Source organism: Rana temporaria, chromosome 3, assembly GCF_905171775.1.
Source record: "Rana temporaria chromosome 3, aRanTem1.1, whole genome shotgun sequence".
Classification (NCBI taxonomy): Eukaryota; Metazoa; Chordata; class Amphibia; order Anura; family Ranidae; genus Rana; species Rana temporaria.
The window spans coordinates 361435195-361456399 of record NC_053491.1 but is presented as its reverse complement, the minus strand read 5'-3'; the positions used below and the strand labels follow the sequence as shown (position 1 = coordinate 361456399).

The 21205-nt window shown below is 42.8% G+C and overlaps 2 protein-coding genes across 7 annotated transcripts in view; one reads left to right on the top strand and one right to left on the bottom strand.

Annotated features, from left to right (window-relative positions):
* CACNA2D4 (calcium voltage-gated channel auxiliary subunit alpha2delta 4) overlaps positions 1–21205 on the top strand; it is a 355329-nt gene that overhangs the window by 230079 nt on the left and 104045 nt on the right. The window lies entirely within an intron of this gene.
* Positions 1–21205, bottom strand: part of LRTM2 (leucine rich repeats and transmembrane domains 2) — a 93055-nt gene that overhangs the window by 25880 nt on the left and 45970 nt on the right. Inside the window, exons 1-2 of one of the 2 annotated variants that reach the window (XM_040345317.1) lie at positions 12607–12698; positions 11779–11905 (exon numbers count right to left, since the gene is read on the bottom strand). In XM_040345317.1, coding sequence (XP_040201251.1) covers positions 11779–11827 — 49 coding nt within the window. In that variant the 5' untranslated portion in view covers positions 11828–11905; positions 12607–12698. Of the gene's footprint in view, positions 1–11778; positions 11906–12606; positions 12699–21205 lie in introns of those variants that run through there. The other variant, XM_040345316.1, reaches the window with a different exon arrangement.

The window sequence follows — 21205 nt, the reverse complement described above, 5'->3', positions numbered from 1 at the left end:
TCGGTCACGATCCGTTGCATCACCAGGTGCAACGGACGGCCCGTTGCGCGGGCCACATGGCAAGGTCTCGCGGGCCGGATTCGGCCCGCGGGCCTTGTGTTTGCCACCCCTGCCCTAGGAGAAGCGTTCTCCCAGGGGGCTACCTTGCGGGCGCACTCCTGAGTCCAGCATCCTGCCCTATAGACACGAATGCCGGACTCGTCCCCCCCACATCATTGGATTTGATAGCAGCGCCAGCCCATGACTGCGCTGCTATCAATCTATTTAATTGGGACACAAGATACCAGCTACAGATGGTGTTCTTGTTCCTGGACAGAAGATGACAGCGTCCAGGAAAGGAAAGAGGGGGGCTGCAGCATTAAAACGTTTTTTTCATTTTAATGCATAAAAAAGCCAATCGGTGCCCCATCAGTAATGCCTGTCAGTGCCCTTTAGATACCCATCACTAATGCCTCTCAGTACCTCCTCATCAGTGCTGCCCATCAGTGCCATCTATGAGTGCTGCCTATCAATGCCACCTATTAGTGCCCATCAGTGTCACCTATCAGTGTAGCCTATCAGTGCTACATATCAGTGTAGCCTATCGGTGCCCATCAGTGCTACATATCAGTGCTGCCTATAAGTTCCTATCAATTCTAAATATTAGTGCCTCCTCATAAAAAAAAAACTATTTTTATTGTCAGCACTATTACGTTTTATAGTCCAGCACTATCATGTACCTACCAGAATATCTTTTTTTTTTTTTACTTGAAAGAGTTTTATTGAAGTAAAAATAGAACACACACGGGTGTACAGTACAGTGTAGCAATGCATAACATAATTCTTGTCCAAAGATAACAGAAAACTCAAAATAGAAAAACATCCTTAGATAGCCCATAAGCTCTCCAGAACAATCATAGAGATTGAACAAATCAAGGACATAAAACATAAACATTAGCCACAGAACTTATATCTGAGGGACCTACCAGAATATCTTAGTGCAGGCAATAAAACAATTTCCACAAGCCTTCAGCAGCCACCATGTTTGGAAGAAAGGGGTTACTATAAGGGCAAAGAGTGTCCGGACAGTCTTGTGGCATGTGGTTTGGGTTAGTTGATACACAGAAGCAGAATCAGTGGTGTCACCACAGTTTAATTGACTGCGCATGGGACATACTTGGACATTCCAACATGACAATGATCCAAAACACAAGGCCAAGTTGACCCGTCATTGGCTACAGTAGAATAAAGTGAAGGTTCTGCAGTGGCCATCTCAGTCTCCTGACCTCAATATCATTGGGCCACTCTGGGGAGATCTCAAACGTGCCGTTCATGCAACACAGTCCAAGAATTTACAGGAACTGAAGGCTTTTTGCCAAGAGGAATGGGCAGCTTTACCATCTGAAGCCTCGTACACACGACCGAGGAACTCGACAGGCGAAACACATTGTTTTCCTCGTCGAGTTCCTTGTTAGGCTGTCGAGGAACTCGACAAGGCAAGTTTCTCCATTCCCGTCGAGGAAAAAGAAGACATGCTCTCTTTTTGGCTCGACGGGATCCTCGACAGTTTCCTCGTCGAAAAATGTACACACGACCGGTTTCCTCGGCAAAAAAAAAATCCCAGCAAGTTTCTTGCTGGTTTTTGCCGAGAAACTCGGTCGTGTGTACGAGGCCTGAGAAGATCGAGAGTTAAATTCTGCCAGGGTATGTAAACTTATGAGCACAACTGTATAGCAAGTTTTCTTTGCTAATCTAAAGTCTTAGGTCTACCTTTTTTTTGTCTGTACTTTGAGAGCTGAGGTCTGGCCCGCTATTATCAAATCTTCATTTACATTCAGCTTGTCTGCAGTCTGCTCTGTTTTGTTGTCTTCTCCTGGCAATAACTTAGAACAAAGAAGGCATAAGGGATCCCTTTGGATTTATACCCTGCTGACTGAAAGTTGTCTGATTGCCCTCAGATGGGACTGCCTGGGCTTAGTTTAACCTCTGAAGGGGCTGCATTGTTGCAGCTGTTTGTGATCTGTTTCTATAGTAATTACAAAAGTGCAGTGCAGAAACTATAATGTATGGCCCCAGGCCTTACAACATTAAAACAACAGGTCTATAAAAGTATCCTTGTTCTCAGTCCTGGTCTGCAGTCATGTTGCCCTCTACACTGTTCAGTATAGATTGCAGGCAGGCTGGGTCTAGATCCAAAGCTTCTGAGTTAAAGGGTCACTAAAGGAAAAAAAATTTTTAGCTGAAATGACTGTTTACAGGGCACAGAGACATAATAGTTAACTGATTCCTTTTAAAAATGATTAAAAATAGATAAAAAAACAATCATATAATGTGCCTGCAGTGTAGTTTCGTTTTTGCTGTTGTTTGCTGGTTCTCTGATGTACAGAGAGCCACTAGAGGGCAGTCAGCCAATAGAGAGCAGTGATACTTGGTCTAAAACTCCTCAGCACCAATCCAGTTTCGTTTTACACACAGCTCCTTGATTAGTGACCACCGTGAGAAATCTCCCAGTACTGTGGTTATCAGGAAACAGGCAACCAGGAAGTGTCCAGAACAGAGAGGATTTACAGCAACATGAAAGCAAAAACGAACAATGAGGACATGAAACCAGGACTGCAGCAAGGTAAAGGAAGCTATTTAGCTAAAAAAAAAAATTCCTTTAGTGACCCTTTAAGCCCTGTACACACGACCAGTTTTCCTGCCAGGAAAACTGCCAAGAGAGATTTTGGCCGGGAAAACCGGATGTGTTTTTGCTTCCTCGCAGTTTTCCCGACAGGAAAACAGCCGGGAATCCTGTCGGGGAAAATAGAGAACCTGCTGGATTCCCAGCGTTTTTTTTCCTGCCAGATCTACTACTTTCCTATGGAAAACACTGCGAGGCAGTGCCAATGGAGCATACACATGGCCAGGATTCACGACCAAAGCTCCATGGCAGTTTTCCTGCCGAGTTTTCCCCTCAGTTTTCTCGGCGGACTTTTTACCGCCGAGAAAACCGAGCATGTGTATAGGGCTTGACAGTCTTGAAGTATGCAGCAAATACAAGGTTGATGGAAAATCTTAAGTTTTTAACTCTTTAGCATCAGCACACAGCCAGGCTACTACCCTGTTCAGCAATGGTACTCATGACAAATCTCTGTTAGAAGACTTATGCATTTTAAAAGTACAACAATCCCTTAGGAGCTAAACCACAAAGGCCATTTTAATCCCAACTGATGTTAATCTAGCTTGTTGAATTCAAGGACTTAAACCTCTATTGCCTGTGTTTTGGAAATCGCTAGGGCAGCCTAGCCCAGCATTGCCCTGAGGCCACAGGTTGCGCAACTTTTATACACAGAGGCTTCCAGATTCTTGGCTGTGAATTCTCTATTTAGCTTCAAAGTGTCTGCAGCGAGATGTATGAATCTTTGATTAGATAAACGATCGACTGTTTCTCTTTGCGCTTTGTCTTCCCTTCGGGGCATTGATAAATGGATCTGACTTGAGAGAGACAGATACAGAGAGAAACCAATTCCAATAACCGTTAACAACATTGTATTCATCACAGAGCAAATTTTGCTGGTCTGATCAGTTCCTGTCTGTAGCGTGTCTTGGTTCCATGTAGCGTAGAGGCAACAAACATGTAAGCCTGCCCAATACTGCAGCTTGTCAGTTTAGTAGGAACAAATATAAATAAGAAACCATAAGCCTCGTGCTATTATGTCATAATATAGATAATTTGTAAATCTTTATGCTGCACTCAAAGCGGTAATAAACCCGCTGCCGTTTTTTTTTTAACACCTAAAAAACAAAAGCCATAATGAGCTAGTATGCACCGCATACTAGCTCATTATGAAATACTTACCTTGAAACGAGGTGTGAGGAACTTACCTGGTCCACGCCGAGGGAGATGTCATCTTGCCTCGACGTGTCTTCCGGGTATCGCCGCTCCAGCGCTGTGATTGGCTGGAGCGGCGATGTCATCACTCCCGCGCATGCGTGCGGGAGATTTCTCCCCGGCAAGGTCCATCGGCTGCCGGGCGTTTAGCCGAGGATCTCCGATGCGCATGCTCCGCTACAGGTTTAGGAGATATTCTTTATACCTACAGGTAAGCCTTATTATAGGTACAGCTATCCATACAACAGCTATGAGACCCAAGGCCAGGGAGGTGGGAGTCTTATGTATAGTGCTTATTTCGAAGGTTCAAGACCTGTGTGGACAATGTAGTAACTCATTCAGATTCCTTGGCTACAACCTGCCGGTGTTCAATTGCAGGGGCCACCAGACCCACTTCTGATCATCAGTGCATTTATAGCCCAAACTTTTTTCTTTAGTTTGGATAGAGAAAAAAAAGGCTTCAAAACCTCTATCAGGTTATTTGTTGCTGTCTGTGTCCAGGTGGGGGTCCAGTGGATAACTGCCACACCCGCTGATCGGCGAGGAGGAAGACAGGACAGAGCTTGGTCAATGTAAACAGTACATGGTTCGAAATTTCAAAAGAATTCTCTTTCGAAAATTGTATCAAAGAATTTTCATACGTATTTCGCACCGATTTTTGTGCGGCAAAAACAAATTTGAGGAATCCGACATGTTGGAAATTTTTTGATAAACGATTTTCTTATCAATGATGGGAGAATTGTGCGAGAAATGTAATAGAATAAAAATGCGCATGTGCAAGAAAAGAATATTCCCAGAGAGAAAAGAATATTCCCGGAGAGAAACGAATATTCCCGGCAACATAAAGGTTTGGTCGGCCTAATTTCGAAAATCAATGGTGGCATCATCGGGTTACAAAAAAACGAACTTTCTGATTTTGAAAAGAAAATGTGTTCGAAATTCGACTGTGTATGGCCTACTTTAATCCAGTTGAGAGCAATCAACTTTCTAACATAGTAAAACAGCAATCGTAATAATGTTCTCATGTTGTTGCTCATAACTTCATCCTCTATAATGCCTAGAAGTCCCAACAGTGGGCTACAGATATTCGGCAGATCGAATGTGTCAGCAATAAATTGGGTCACTTGCGACCATAGGGGCCGTATCCTATTACAGTGCCAGAGACAAATTGATACAACTCAGATACTTGCAACAAATGTACTACACTTAGCGGAGTGTAGTACATTTGGTGCAAGTATCTGAGTTGTATCAATTTGTCTCTGACAGAGATAACTGTGGGCGTATAGGAGGCCAACATGTCCCCCCATTGTTCCTCCGTAAGTTGTGGTATAATAGCGGTCTATCTTTCTCTAAGTTTCCTTTCCCTTGGGTTTTTCTTTGCCTATGAGTGTACTATAATAAGTAGAGATCAATTTAGTGTAATCAGGAGCAGCAAGGAGTTTTTCTAATTTAGAGTTTTCAAGGGATACTTGTTCTGTCCCAAACTGAGCATGAGCAGCATGTTTCAGTCTGGTGAACTGGAATGCCCAGGAATCCGGGATATCCAGTTCCCTATTCAATTGTGTAAACGATTTTAGTTCACTATTATCATATAATGGTGGAGATATGCAAGTCCAAATTTAACCCATCTATACCCATCCTCTAGGTGGAAAAGTTTCTTCAGACAAGGATTGAACCACGGGGCATTGGGTGATTGGGGAAGAGGGCTTTCAACTATATGATTTAGACAGATCCCCAGGATACGTTTAGTAGATCTGAGCATCTCCCTGCCTCCCACCGTAGGGACCTATCCCCTAAAGAAAAAGTTTAATAAAGTTTCATAAAAAGATACCACTGCCGCTTCAACTGCAACTGCAGCATTGTTCAGTTGCAGAAACATGTGCCAGTGTATATGTACTAGTTGTGAAGCCAGGTAGTAGAAGCAAAGTTCGGGTACCGCCAGACCCCCTCTCCCCACCGGTAGCTGTAATAGCTCCAAGGAAACCCTAGCCGCCCTTTTTTTTTTAATTCGGTGCAGCACCACAAAGTCAGTCGCACCGATTTAAAAGGTTCCATTGCTGACAATAGGGTGCGCCTTGTCATGCAATTTGGAACTGTCAAATCGCTTGACAAGTCGCCCCAGTATGAACGAGGGCTTAGTCGCTGATTGCCACAATAACTATAAGAACAATAAATAAATAATTCCAGTGTATATATATATTTATATATATATATATATATATATATATATATACATACACACACCATCATTTGTAGATGTTATAACTTTCGTGCAAACCAATCAATATATACGCTTATTGACATTTTTTAACCAAAAATATGTAGCAGAATACATATTTGCCTACATTTAATGTACACGGAATATAGTAGCGTATTCTCCCAACCAGGCGTCTTTTTCAGGGAAGGCCTTGCAAATATCAGCAGGACAATGGTAAACCGCATACTGCATCTAAGACAACAACATGGCTTTGTAGTAGAAGTGTCTGGGTGCTTAACTGGCCTGCCTGCAGTCTAGACCTTTCACCGATTGAAAATATTTGGCACATCTTGAAACAAAAAAATGTAACAAAGAAAACCCAGGATTTTGATCGGTTATAATCCTTTATCAGGAAAGAATGGGACAACATTCCCCTCTCAAAACTCCAACAAATTGCCTCCTCAGTTTCCAGATTTTTTCATATGTTTTCTATTTTCTACTGTGAATAAAATATGGGTTTATGAGATTTGCAAATCATTGCATTCTGTTTTATGTAGATTTTACACAGCATCCCAACGTTTTTATAATTGGGGTTGTATATCTTATCATACAGTTATACAAGATCTCCTAAAACAATATGCAAATTAATAAATATCCTAGACGCAATAAAAATGTCAGCACTATTGTAAAATGTTAAGAACCTGGTGAGCCTGTAGTATATCCGATCTACCACTTCTATGTCTAATGTTTATGGTAAATATACTACTTCTGCATACCAGTCCACCACCATGAATAGGTCAGCATTTGCCCCCTTTATGACAGACAAAATAAGGGATTCCTTCTTATTTGGATTGTCCTAATGGGTCTCACTATTCAGGAACTCCAAAGTGATAACATTTATTAAAAAGATTTACTGACCTAGGACATATAGTATTATCAATATAGCATTCTCTAAGACATGTGTGCTCAACCTGTGGCCCTCCAGCTGTTGCAAAACTACAAGTCCCATCATTCCTCTGCCTTTGGGAGTCATGCTTGCAACCGTCAGCCTTGCAATGCCTCATGGGACTTGTAGTTCTGCAACAGCTGGAGGGCCACAGGTTGAGCAACCATGCTCTAAGACATTATGCCACTAATTCCTTTGGCCAACACATTTCATCATTAGGACTTCATCATGCGATCCAGCGCTGTGCACTGCTGCAGCTATTTTCTCCCCTCACTTCCGGCTTTAGCTGGCTTTGCTGGGGCATCGGGAGCCATTGGCTTCCACTGCTGACAACTGAAACCAGTGATGAGGGAGCAGGGGGCGGGCTGACCGACTTCCCCTGGGGGCACTGGACAAAGAGGAGGGGCCAGGAGCGCCAGTGGGGGACCTGAGAGGAGGAGGATTCCATTGCACAGAGCAGGTAAATATAGACCTGTTTGTTTAATTATTTTTTTAATTCCTTTACAATTGCTTTAAGGCAATGCTCAGGTGGATAAATAAAGATTAACAGGAGAGTGTGAATACCTTTCCTGGAGAACATGCTGCTCCAGGCTCCCTGTGGTCACATGGCCAAAAATATAGCCCTTTGGTGACATGCTTTCTGCAAGCAAGAAAAACAATCCAAGCTGAACTCTAAGGCCAGGTTCACACCTATGCGAATTGAGTGCGGTTTAAACCGCATCTAATTCGCAGGATATTTCAAAATACATTGTTTTCAATGAGGCTGGTTCACATATGTGCGATGCATCCGCACTGCGTATTGCCTCCAAACCGCATGCGGTTTTTATGTCTTGCGGTGCGGCTCAGGTGCAAATTCAGTCCCATTATCTTCTATGGGTACGCATCTAATTCGCACATGTGTTCAGTTCTCTGCAGGAATTTCTCTCATTCAGCTCAATACAATTCTCCCCCACTCTCCTCTCACCCGGAACTTCTCCCAGGTCTCCAAATTCGCACCTGATCTGCATCTAAACCGCAGTTGATCTGCAGAACACCCTCTAGAGAAATTCGCAACGAGAACGCAGCTCCAAAACGCAACGCACTAGTGTGATTCCGGCCTAAAGCCTGATTCAAACTTGCAGTTTGCATATTGCATGTGCATATTTGCATTTTTCAATACATGCTTTTAATCCATTGAAGTCTATAGAACCAAAAACCAGAAAAAAAGTCCATGGCCCTTTCCATAAAATGCACAGATGTGAACATGGCCCATAGGAAAACCATGTTATATGGAATGTAGTGTGTTTCTGCAAAACTGAAATTGGCTAAAAAATGCATAGGTGTGAACCAGGCCTTATGCCTTGTAAACACGATCGGAATTTTCATTGGGATAAACTCAGACGGAATTCCGTTCACGCTGTCTTGCATACACACTGTCACACCAAATTCCAACCGTCAAGAAAGCGGTGACGTACAACACTATGACGAGCCAAGAAAAATGAAGTTCAATGCTTACGAGCATGCGTCGACTTGATTCTGAGCATGCGTGTTTTTTTCTCCGTCGGAGTTCCATACAGACGAACAGAATTTCCGTCTGAAAAAAAGAGAACATGTTCTCTTTCTAAGTCCTTCGGAATTTCCAAAGGAAGAACTCAGATGGGGCATACACACGGTCGGAATATCCGATGAAAAAATTCTGTCTGACTTTTTTCATCGGAAATTCCGATCGTGTGTGCATAATTCTTCATTTTAGCAGGGAACGACATTGTTTGGTCCTGCGATCTGCATTCAGAAGGTCCCATACCTACACTTTCTTGCTGAAAGCTAATTTTTGCAGCTCTTCCATTACTTTTTATTAATCCCTTCCAGGAAGATTGTCAATAGAGCTTTTTTTCAGTTAACGTTTAAATGTTAACATAATTGATAACATCTGAAAAAGTGGTTCTTTTTTTCTTGGTGTTCAAGGGCATCTGGGAATTTACCAGATACATTTACCTAATTTAAGGCAGATAAAAAAAAAAAATCTTGCTGAAAATATTTAGGCTGTATTCACACCTATGCATTTTTAGTGCATTTTGCAGATTTGCACTACAGAACGTGTTCCATAGGAAACCATGTTAAATGGACTGTAGTGCAAATCTGCAAAAAGCACTAAAAATGCATAGGTGTGAATCCAGCCTTAAAAATGGGTGTACCTTGCTCATTAATCTCTTGTTGCACCAGAATAACAAGTTCTTACACATTTTTCTTTTAAATTAAGTATTTATGTTGTTGTCTGTAGGATGTTTTCATGCTTAACTGGTTACTAATACGTTGCAAAATAATAAGAACCATTATTGGGAAAAATGAAAGTAACACTGGAGAAGATTAATTTGTTTCCCAGCTGTAATTAACGGGTGATGAGGAAAAGAACAGACATACTGATACTTAAATAATAAGCATGCCGTAGTCTCTGTAATGGCATAATAAAGCCATACGTTTGTATCAGTTAAATACCAAATTCGCTTTCAGTTTAAATCAACTAACTACATTCCAGGTTCATAAAAAATAAAGGTATTCAATGTATTTGGAAAGCAGCCACAGCATGTGTAAAGAAGCCAGCATGCTGCAGAGAATGAACCTTTCTTTGGGTGGAAGCAGTGGTCTATCTGCAAAGGTCTGATATGCCCCCTGCTGAGTCAGAGCTAGAGTTTTCCAATCAGCAGGGAAATACATTTTGATAATTGCAGAGCGATACAGGGTTGACTTTTTAGGGCGTGTGGGAGAGACTACTGTTTCATAGAGATGGCAAGGGTCCTTCTCTGCAGTGTGCCCTGACAGGGAACAGGCTTTTCGGCTTATGATGCGGCTGCATCCTGAAGAAAAAAAACTGTAATGCCTCGTCCACACGTCCGGTTTTCCCGACGAGAAAACTGCAATTTTTTAGATTGGTCGGGAAAACCGGTCGTGTGTATGCTCCATAGCAGTTTTATCGACGAGAAAACTGCCCACAAAAAAAGTCGAACCTGCTCTATTTTTTCCCGTCGTGTTTCCTGTCAGTCTTTTTCTCGTGGCGAAAACCGCTTGTGTGTATGCTTTTCCGAGGGTGGAAAAAACGTGCATGCTCAGAATCAAGTATGAGATGGGAGCGCTCGTTCTGGTAAAATTAACGTTCGTAATGGAGATAGAACATTCATCACCCTGTAACGGACTGAAAAGCACTAGGCTGAAAAGCGCGAATTGTCTCTCACCAAACTTTTACTAACGCAAGGATCAGCAAAAGCAGCCCAAAGGGTGGCGCCATTTGAATGGAATGTCCCCTTTACAGTGCCGTCGGACGTGCTGGACGTCACCGTGCTTTGGTCGAGCGTTTTTTTGACTGAACGTGTGTATGCAAGGCAGGCTTTTGGCCTGTCAGAAAAACCGGTGGTGTGTACAGGGCATGAGGCTTTTGCATTGAAATGTATTTAGCTAGCTTAAACTGAAAGTTAATTTGGTCTTGAATGTAAATCTTTCTTAAGGGAAATGTGAAACTGTCATTTGTTATTTCTCCTTCTGAAAATGCTACATGGTATCTCATGACACAGGACAAAGGTGGGCAGTTTTCAAGCTGGATACCACAATACCAGCAGAATTTTTGGTGTGTAAATATCAGCTCAGGTCCACTTATAGCCTCACTTGACTCAGACATGGCACAGGAATGTATTGGGGAATTTTGTATTGCTTTAAAACAACCCACTTTTAGAATCGAATTGCCCATTAATGGAATGTAGACTTACAGACTGCAGTAGGGATGGTGGGAACCTCTCATAAACCCTGTGACAGGTGTGCAGAGCCATAAATTCCATGAACCCCTCATAAATGTGACAGAAGGGGTACAGACCAGCAGAGATTGCTGCAGCCCCTTATAATTCATTCCTCTCAGGACCTCCTGCTCTCTAGCTCCCTCGTCACTTCCTCCCATCCTCCCCTTTTCAGGACTTTTCCAGAGCCTCTCCATTCCCATGGAACTCCTTACCTCCTTTGAGAAGATCCCTGAAAAACCCAGGGAAGCCTATCCTATCCACACCTAACAACTGTATTTTCATTTTCTCCATCAGCTGATCCCCCACAGCTATTACCTTTTGTTTCACTTGACCCTTCCTTCAAGATTGTAAGCTCTAATGAGCAGGACCCTCTGATTCCTTCAGTATTGATTTGTATTGTAACTGTACTGTCTGCCTTAATGTTGTTAAGTGCTGCAAACTGTTGGCGCTATATAAATCCTGTATAATAATAATGGGCACAGAAGTGTGCAGACCCAAGAGCTCAGCACAGGAATGGCGAGAGCCCCTCATAGTGGGCACAGTAGGTGTTGAGATCTGAGAACTTGGCACAAGGATGGTGGGAGCCCTTCCTAATGGGTACTGTTGGTGTGCAGACCTAGGAACTTAGCACAGGTACGTGGAAAGCCCACATAACGGCTGTGGCAGGTGTGCAGAAACTCGGGATGCATTAACTCTCTGTCCTCTACCAAAGCACTGAACTATCATTGGTGGAATAATGCCTAGTTATGTTTGTAATTATTATAAATTGCGTTGTACTCAGACAAGAGGCACATACTCAGCATGAACACCTGCAGAAAGTACCAGCAATCTGCTGACAATTGTACAGAATTGTTCGGTACTATGCAACTGAAACTACACAGAAATATTTAGGAATATCATAAAAAGTGAGGAACTTGTTTTACCCGTTTCTGTCATCTCTAGCAAGAACTAAAACAAACTATGAAAGTTACAAGCAACAATGTATTAACAGTGAGATTGCAGATATTCTTTTACTTACGGGATCCCTGTGCCCATCCAGAGGAGAAGTGCCAGCTTGGCTCCCGCATCCTGCTGTCACGCACTCTGATCGCTGGGCGTCTCCACTTTACATTGGTTAGTCTGCGGTGGACACTGCTGGCTGGAGTCTGATGGGATAGATGCAATAAACATAGTCAGTGTATGGGGACACAGCACGAGGAACTGTCAGTGTATACTCAACCCAACCCTGTCCTCCTGTCTGCTCCACCCTCTGCACGCCATTTATTGTATCTCACTCGGTCAGTGTCACGTTTCTGGGTCTTTGTACTTGGATTGCACTTTGCGTGTACATTACATGCAATGTTTCCGATGCTGCACTTTGTTCTATGTCTGCTTTATTGGATCATGTTACAGGGGCCAACATATTGACAGCTGTGCATTTGTTTATACGCAATATTTATTTTGATCATAGAGGATATCTAAACTCTATGGCTGCTATAGTTTTCTTTTTTTCAGGCTAAGTACAGAAAAACAGAAATTGATACTGCCAGAAATCCAATGTCCTCCTAACTTCCTGTGCACTGAACTGAAATCTTAGAATTTTTTATCAGCATTCACAGCTATCTTCTGTCATCTACAAACATCTCCCCTCTATGTATTGGAGATGGGGGAGGGGTTGTAGTCCAGATAAGAAGAGCAGCCTACAGTGACAATGCTGCTCCTCCATATATACAGTTACTCTATCCTGTGTTTATGGCAGGAAAATATAAAGGAAAAAAATACCTGAGCAAAGAAAATGAATGCAGCCACCACATCTAAGAACCCAAAAAAGATGCTATCTACATTTTTTTTATAACATACAACTTACATTTTGTTTTGCATTTTAGACACTTTAATTGTTTACTGCAGTCCTTTGATTCGTCTTTTTCTGACTGCCTTCCTAAGAAAAAAAAATATTTGCCATTTCATCCAATCATACATGCTCATCGCACGTGGTCCAAAAAAACTGTGGCACCACATTGAGGTCATAAAATACAGTAATTATATCACTAATATTGGCTTAAATGGAAAACCTTTTGATTGGATTGCAGCATATTTGTATTGATGGAGAGCTATGCTTAAATATAGAACCTTGAAAGAGAAGTTCTGCATTTTTTTTAAATCCTACTTGCCTAGGTAGATACTGCATCAGTCCCCCGCTGGCTTTAAGACTGAGAACTGAGCAATCCAAGGCCGCTGATCACTCAGTTCTCAGAGCTCCATGAGCAGAGAGCCGGTGACGATCAGTCATCGGCTCTCTCGTCCAGTGCTCCCTGGAGCGCTGGGCTGTGGAGGGGGCTGAAGTGGCTGGCTTAGGCTCTTAGCCACTCGCTGAAAGGCTGAGCCGGGTGCCGGTCCAGGGTTGTGGGCAGATCCCGACCATATTGTTGCAATCTTTTCCCAGGCTGGACCGACTCAGTGACATCAGCCGACAGCGGGCTTTAGTCCACCGTCTGCTGAGAACAGGTCACAGGAGTGCAGGAACTACGCGTTTTGGCTGTACTTCTCCTTCAAGTAACTTTGTAAGTCTACAGGAATTTCTGAAATATCCAAATATACAGCAACAGTGTCATTTTTTTAGAAAAGCGTCACCTTTTATCACTAAAAAGGAAAAGTCCTCCTTGAGCTCCATTTTGGTGACTTTGCCTAGGCTGAAATAATGACATCAGTCTGCTGCAAAGAGGAGCAAGTATTTCCTCAGTCTCCTCTCCCCCAGTTAACCGACTCCAACATTGTACTTTGTAGCAAGTCACAAAGGCTGCAGCAGGGGCTCATTTGTGTCAGACATTTGTGAAAGCAGCGGCCCCAGGATTTACATGATTGTGTCATTTCTGAGCTGGCATCTCACCCCAGAAAGTAGATGATGACCTTGGGTGATGCCTTCACAAAAATGGCACCATCTTTCTGGAAATAAAAGCAGGTTTAATACATTGGCAGGGGGAGCACTGCAAAATAAACTAAAAGTGACACATTACTAGCATGCTGCATTTAACATGAAAATGCATAACCAACGCTAGGGGCATTTTAACCACCATTTCCAGATACGTTTTAAGCTATAATGGTAATTCTAGTTTAAAAAAATTTAATTTTTTAAAATGACGTATTTCTTTCAGTTTGGAGGAAAAACTGTTAAGTCCTGGCCACAGGTAGCTGACTTCTGGAGTTGGCCTATTGCTTCAGTAGGTGCCGCTGTCACTTGTGATGGAGCTGACAGGTTCTCTTTAAGATGTTATGTCATCAGCTTTTTGTGAAAGTCCTCAATCCCCACACAAGATGCTCTAATATAAAAATATGGCTGGTACCACAAATCTGGGATTATCGGATGACTGGCAGGCTGCAAGCAGATTGTGGCAGTCCTCCGGTTTACCCTGTATCTGCCAGCGTGCGGGAGCTTGCTGAACGTTCTTCAGATTGCTGGGCAGAACCCAAAATCCTTATAAATATTTAAAAGGAAAATCTGCTTTATTCTTATGAGTGAAGAAAAAAATGTTCTCCAAAAACATTCTGCCTGCTTGGGTTTCAGCTGATATCTAGACAATGCACACAATGCAATTCCATCCAAAATGGGACTGCTCTCTATTTTCTTGTCGGGATTCCCGGCGTCTTTTTTTTCCGGCAGATTTACTAATACTCTATGGGAAACACTGCGAAACAGTGCCCATGGAGCATACACACGGCCGGGATTCCCGGCCAAAGCTCCATGGCAGTTTTCTTTCCGTGTTCTCAACTTTCCCCTCGGTTTTCACAGGAGAAATTTTACCGCTGTGAAAACCGAGCGTGTGTACAGAGCTTTAGAGCTTGGAACATGGTGTTATATACTAAGGAACATATAGCTAGATTCAGGTAGGGGCGCGCAACATTAAGGCGGCGTAGCGTATCGTATTTACGCTACGCCGCCTTAAGTCTGTATTCTCAAAGTACTTGCCTCCTAACTTACGGCGGCGTAGCGTAAATGCCGTAAGTTACGATACGGAGGCGTGTTTTATGATAATTTGGTTTGACCTGACGTGATTGACGTTTTTTTGGAACGGCGCATGCGCCGTCCGCCTACATTTCACAGTGTGCATTGCAGCAACGTTTGCTGCACGGGCCTATTGGTTTCGACGTGGACGTAAATTACGTAAATCCCTATTCACGGACGACTTACGCAAACGACGTAAAATTTTCGAATTTCGAAGCGGGAACGGCGGCCATACTTTAACATTACTATTCCAACTATTTGATGGAATAACTTTAGGCCTGATAAAGCGTTACGTAAACGGCGTATCTGTACTGCGTCGCCCGGGCGTACGTTCGTGAATAAGCGTATCTAGTGATTTACATATTCTACGCCGACTGCAATGGAAGCGCCACCTAGCGGCCAGCTTAAATATTGCACCCTAAGTTAGGACGGCGCAAGCCGTGGTATCTTAGATAGGTTTTAGTGTATCTCTGTTTGAGAATACACTTAAACTTAGGTCGGCGCAGATTCCGTGAATCTAGCTAATCTATGCAAACCCTGATGCAAAACCTGACCCTTTGTTTATTAAATAACACATGTGATGACCATATTGGTACTAGCATGGTGTCCATGTGGCTTTTTTTGATTAAGGGTTAATGGCGTCAGGGTTAGTATTGGGTACGTTTTTGCATTGGGGTTAGTTTTAGGGTTAGTGTTGGGGTTAGGATTAGTGTCCACTTCAGGGTTAATGAGGAAAGTACCGCTCCAAACCCTACAAGCACCTATGCTACGCTCCCGCCCTGATGCACTGACAGGTGCAGGCTCTGTGAGGAGAAAAGATGATCCTGGACTGCCGCACTCTGATAGGCGATGTTTATTGGAAAAAAGGCAAAGGATAAAATCCAAAACTGCAAAGTATCCAAAAAATCATGCAAAGCAACAATCAATGGTAAGAAGTGGACATACAGGGACAAATGGCTAACACATTTCACATCTTGGATATATGCTTACTCTTAGCTGTTTATAAGCATCTATCCAAGATGTGAAACGCGTCAGCCATTAGTCCCTGTATGTCCACTTCTCACCATTGATTGTTGCTTTGCATGATTTTTTGGATACTTTGCAGTCCAGGATCATCTTTTCACTTCAGGGTTAATGTTAGCATATGTGTTTAGTGTTAGGGCTATGATTAGTGTTAGCATTAGGGCTAATGTTAGCTATAGGAGGGTTAATGTTAGCATTATAGTTAGTGTTAGCTATAGTGTAAGGATTAGTGTCCGCTTCAGGGTTAATATTAGCATTTGCATTAGTGTTAGAGCTATGATTAGTGTTAGGGCCATTATAGTGTTAGCATCAGGGCTAATGTAAGGTATAGTAGGGGTAATGTTAGCATTAGCGTTAGTGTTGGCTTTCGTGTTAGAGTTAGAATTAATGTTAGCATTAGGGTTCCTGTTAGCTATAGGAGGGCTAATGTTGGCATTAGAGTTTGTGTTAGCTATAAGGTTAGTGCTGGGATTAGTGTTAGCAGGTTAGTGGTAACGTTAGCACTATGGTTAGGGTTGGCTTTTGCTTCTCCACCATATTAGAGCTGATCTGGTGATTACAAGGATTTGTTGGAAGCAAGTATCTATTAGATAAATCAGATCACAACATGAAAAAGCACATTTACCCACTATAGCCAATCACAGTACCAGCCTTGAATGAAATAAATAGCTGATTGCTCCCTTTGGGTTAGTGAACTTTTTGCAGCCTTATGCCTCGTACACACGATCGGAATTCTCAGATGAAAAAAGTCCGACTGACTTTTTCCATCAGAAATTTCGACCGTGTGTATGCCCATCGGAGTTTTTCCATCGGATATTCTGAGGAATTCCGTCTGAGTTTACATAGAGAACATGTTCTTTTTTTCCTCCGATGGAATTCCGCCGGAATTCCGATGTGAATTTGGTCGGACAAAGGTCCGATCGTGTGTATGGGCATTACATGTAAATATGCCTGTGCACGAGTAAAAGATGCATTTTCCAGTATCTACAGAAACCTGCAGCAGGCAACATCAATAACAGAATGGTATGCTGCAAAAAAAGCCACTTTTTAGGAATACTCCACCTAAAAACAAAATTCATTCTTACACACGTGCTGAATTCTCATATATCTCAGATACTTTGTTGGTTAATTTTCTGCACTGGACTGTCTACTTTAAAAAAAAACAAAGAAGCTGAGGGTAAAGGTGATGGACTGGCCAAGAATGTCTCCAGACCTAAACACTATTGAGCATCTGTGGGGCATCCTCAAATGGAAGGTGGAGGAGAGCAAGGTCTCTAACATCCACCAGCTCTGTGATGTCATCATGGAGGAGTGGAAGAGGACTCCAGTGGCAACCTCTGAAGCTCTAATGAACTCCATGCCCAAGAGGGTTAAGGCAGTGCTGAAAAATATTGGTGCCGAACAAAATATTGGCACTTTGGGCCCAATCTGGACATTTTCATTTAGGAGTGTACTCACTTTTGTTGCCAGCGGTTTAGACATGAATGGCTGCATGTTGAGTTATTTTGAGGTGACAGAAAATTTACACTGTTATACAAGCTGTACAATCACTACTTTACATTGTAGCAAAGTGTAATGTCTGCAGTGTTGTCACATGAAAAGATATAATAAATTATTTACAAAAATGTGAGGGGTGTACCAACTTTTGGTTGAAAGTTGACACATTTGTACAGGGGAAGGGAGCGATTTCAAGATAAATGGGGAAATATATGATCTTGCCCCAGATTACTTGCCCACTTGGGTGCTCACCCCGTCCGATCGTTGAGTCCTGTGGGATCCTTTTCCTGAATTTTCATCCTCTGTTGCAGCATTGTCACTTCTGTCCCCTCGCCTCGCTACATCACATTATCATTACTGCTGCACAAGACAGGAAGCAGCTGATTTGAGGTCACTGAGGGACACGTGTTGGTTTGGGGGCTTGCGGATCGCCGGTGCCCCAGCTACATATGCTGCAGGTCTAACTGCCCCCTCTTCTGTCCCCCCCCCAAGCACAGTGCGTCTCACAAGGGCAGAGGTGACCTACATAACACAGGAACCTACAGGCATAGCTCAATAAAACCAATTAGCAATGTACTCACGCACACACAACCCCTACAGAGGCACAGCGGGCAACGGGGGGCTAATGTACTGCAAGATTCTCTCTGTCACTGTATCCACATCCAGTCCCAGCTAAATAGATTTATGTATGTGCTCACTGGAAAACAATAAGGAAGTTTAGGTATTGCTGTACAGATTCATGCTGTATAGAGAAGATTTAGTTTTATGCTACACATTGCACACCACTGGCCAAATTACATAGTAAGTAAAATAAAATGTTATTGTATCTATAAGATGAATGGACAGCACGGTGGCTTAGTGCTTAGCACTCCTGCCCTGCAGCACTAGGGTCATCGATTTAAACCCCAACTATGACACTACCTGCATGGAGTTTACATGTTCTCCATATGATGCATGCCTTTCCTCCCACACTCCAAAGACATGCTGGTAGCTTAATTGGCTCCTGTCTAAAATTGGTCCTAAGATCTATTCATGAGATCTAGCGCCTTGAGGGCAGGAACTGATGTTAATGTACAATATTAATATAAAGCCACACATTGATATATATATATATATATATATATATATATATATATATATATATATATATATATATATATTGCTATATAAAAACCTGTAATATAAAAGATAGAGGATTGATTTATATCTCTACATCACAACAATGTGTAATACATGCTTTGACGTATTGCAGTGCCATACGGTATAAATAGCACCCCATCCAATAAGGCAACTCACATGCATTGTAACGCACTGCAATACCTGGCAATGCACTGTAGTGGGGCGTGGCAGTAATTTTGTGACGTGTCTGATATTTGGAATGTTTTTTGTACTTCGGAAGCCCATTGATTTCGATCGCCTGCCTTAATGCAATCCATGTTAATGTGTGACATATTGCACATGCGTTAACGCAGTACAGAAATGTAAATGGGCCCAGGTAGATGTGAGGCAGTTCAACGTGGGATGGATAGATAGATGGTTTGGGATAGAAAATGGGCCCAGATAGATGAAATAGATAGATATGACATAGTTTTTAGATAGATAGGGCCAGATTCACAGAGATTGGCGTATCTCTGTGCGGATGTAGCGCATCTCATATGCGCTACGCCGACGTAACATAGAGAGGCAAGTACAGTATTCACAAAGCACTTGCTCCCTAAGTTACGGCGGCATAGCGTAAATGGGCCGGCGTAACTCCACCTAATTCAAATTCGGCTGGTAGTGGGCGTGTTGTATTGAAATTAATCGTGACCCCATGTAAATGAAGTGCCGAACGAATGGCGCATGCGCGCGCATGCTCAGAATCACGTCGAATTTACGCCCTAAGATGCGACGGCTCAATTGCAACGATGTGAACGTAACGTAGACCCATTCACATACCACTTACGTAAACGACGTAAAATCTGACGGCTGTTCCGTCGTCCATACCTTAGCATTGGCTGCGCCTCATATAGCAGGGGTAACTTTACGCCGGACGTAAGCCTTACGTAAACGGCGTAGCTAAATCCGACGGGCACAAGTATGTTCATGAATCGGCGTATCTAGGTCATTTGCATATTCGATGCGTAAATCTACAGAAGCGCCCCTTGCAGCCAGCGTAAATATGCACCCAAGATACGACGGCATAGGAGACTTACGTCGGTCATATCTTGGCAAAATTCAGGCGTATCTTGTTCCCTGAATACGGCGCATAGATACGACGGCGCATCACAGAATTTACGCGGCGTATCAACAGATACGTCGGCGTAAGCTGACTGTGAATCTGGCCCATAGTTTTGGGATAGAAAATGGGCCCAGATAGATGTGAGATAGATAGATAGATAGATAGATAGATAGATAGATAGATAGAAGATAGTTTTTAGATAGATAGATCGTTTTGGGATAGAAAATGGGCCCAGATAGATGTGAGGCAGATCAATGTTATGCTGCGTACACACGATCGGTCCATCCGATGAGAACGATCTGATGGACCGTTTTCATCGGTTAACCGATGAAGCTGACTGAAGGTCAGTCGTGCCTACACACCATTGGTTAAAAAAACGATTGTGTCAGTGACGTAAAACACAACGACGTGCTGAAAAAAACTAAGTTCAATGCTTCCAAGCATGCGTCAACTTGATTCTGAGCATGTGTGGATTTTTAACCGATGGTCATGCCTACTAACGATCATTTTTTTTTCTATTGGTTAGGTATCCATCTGTTAAATTTAAAACGAGATTGCTTTTTTTTTAACCCATGGATAAATAACCGATGGGGCCTACACACGATCAGTTTGGTCCGATGAAAACGGTCCATCAGTCCTGGAAGTCGCACATCTCTGACCAATTCCACCCCCCTGACGATCTCCAATGCAGAGTTTGCCGATTCTTTCATATAACAAGTGGAAAGACTTTATCTGCTCACTCAGCTCTCAAAAGAAAATATCGGGCAGTCTGCCAAGTTCTTAACAGGAAACATTGTAACTAACGCTTCCTTCTTAGATCAAAGGAATAAACTTCTTTGTGTAAAGAAAAAAATCTGCCAAGTTTGTAACAACATGAAACATTTTAACAAACTTCCTTCTTAGAGCAAATCTGTGTGTAAATGCAGGAAGTTTAACCACTTAAAGTCCAAATCTCTTTCTGACACTTGTTTCTTAAAGTGGTAATAAACTCTGTACTACCACTTTTACCTACAGGTAAGCCTATAATGAGGCTTACCTGTAGGTATAAAGAATATCTCCTAAACCTGTATGGTTTAGGAGATATTCCCCTCGCAATGCGCTGCTGATTGCAGTGGAGCATGCGCAGAGCGGATCCTCGGCTAAAGGCCCGGCAGCCGCCGGACCTTGCCGGAATGAAGTCTCCCACGCACATGCGCGGGGCATGCGCGGGAGTGACGACATCGCCGCTTCAGCCAATCACAGCGCTGGAGCGGCAATACCCGGAAGACACGCCGAGGCAAGATGACATTTCCCTCGGCGTGGACCAGGTAAGTTCCCCACACCTCGTTCCAAGGTAAGTAAAAGGTGTGTAAAAAAAAAAAACCCGCTGCGGGGTTTACAACCGCTTTAAGTTAAAAATCAATATTTTTTGCTAGAAAATTACTTGGAACCCCCCAACATTATATATATTTTAGTAGAGACCCTAGGGAATAAAATGGCAATTGCTGCAATATTTTATGTCACACTGTATTAGCCCAGCGGTCTTTCAAATGCAATTTTTGGGGGGAAAATACACTTCAATGAATAAAAAAATAAACAATAAAGTTAGCCCTTTTTTGGGGGGTTTTTATGTGAAAGATGATGTTACGCAGCGAGAATTGTGATCTATCGTCTAAGCAAAAAAATCGTGATTCTCATTTTAGCCAGAATCGTGCAGCTCTAGTGGTAATGCATGAACCACAGTGT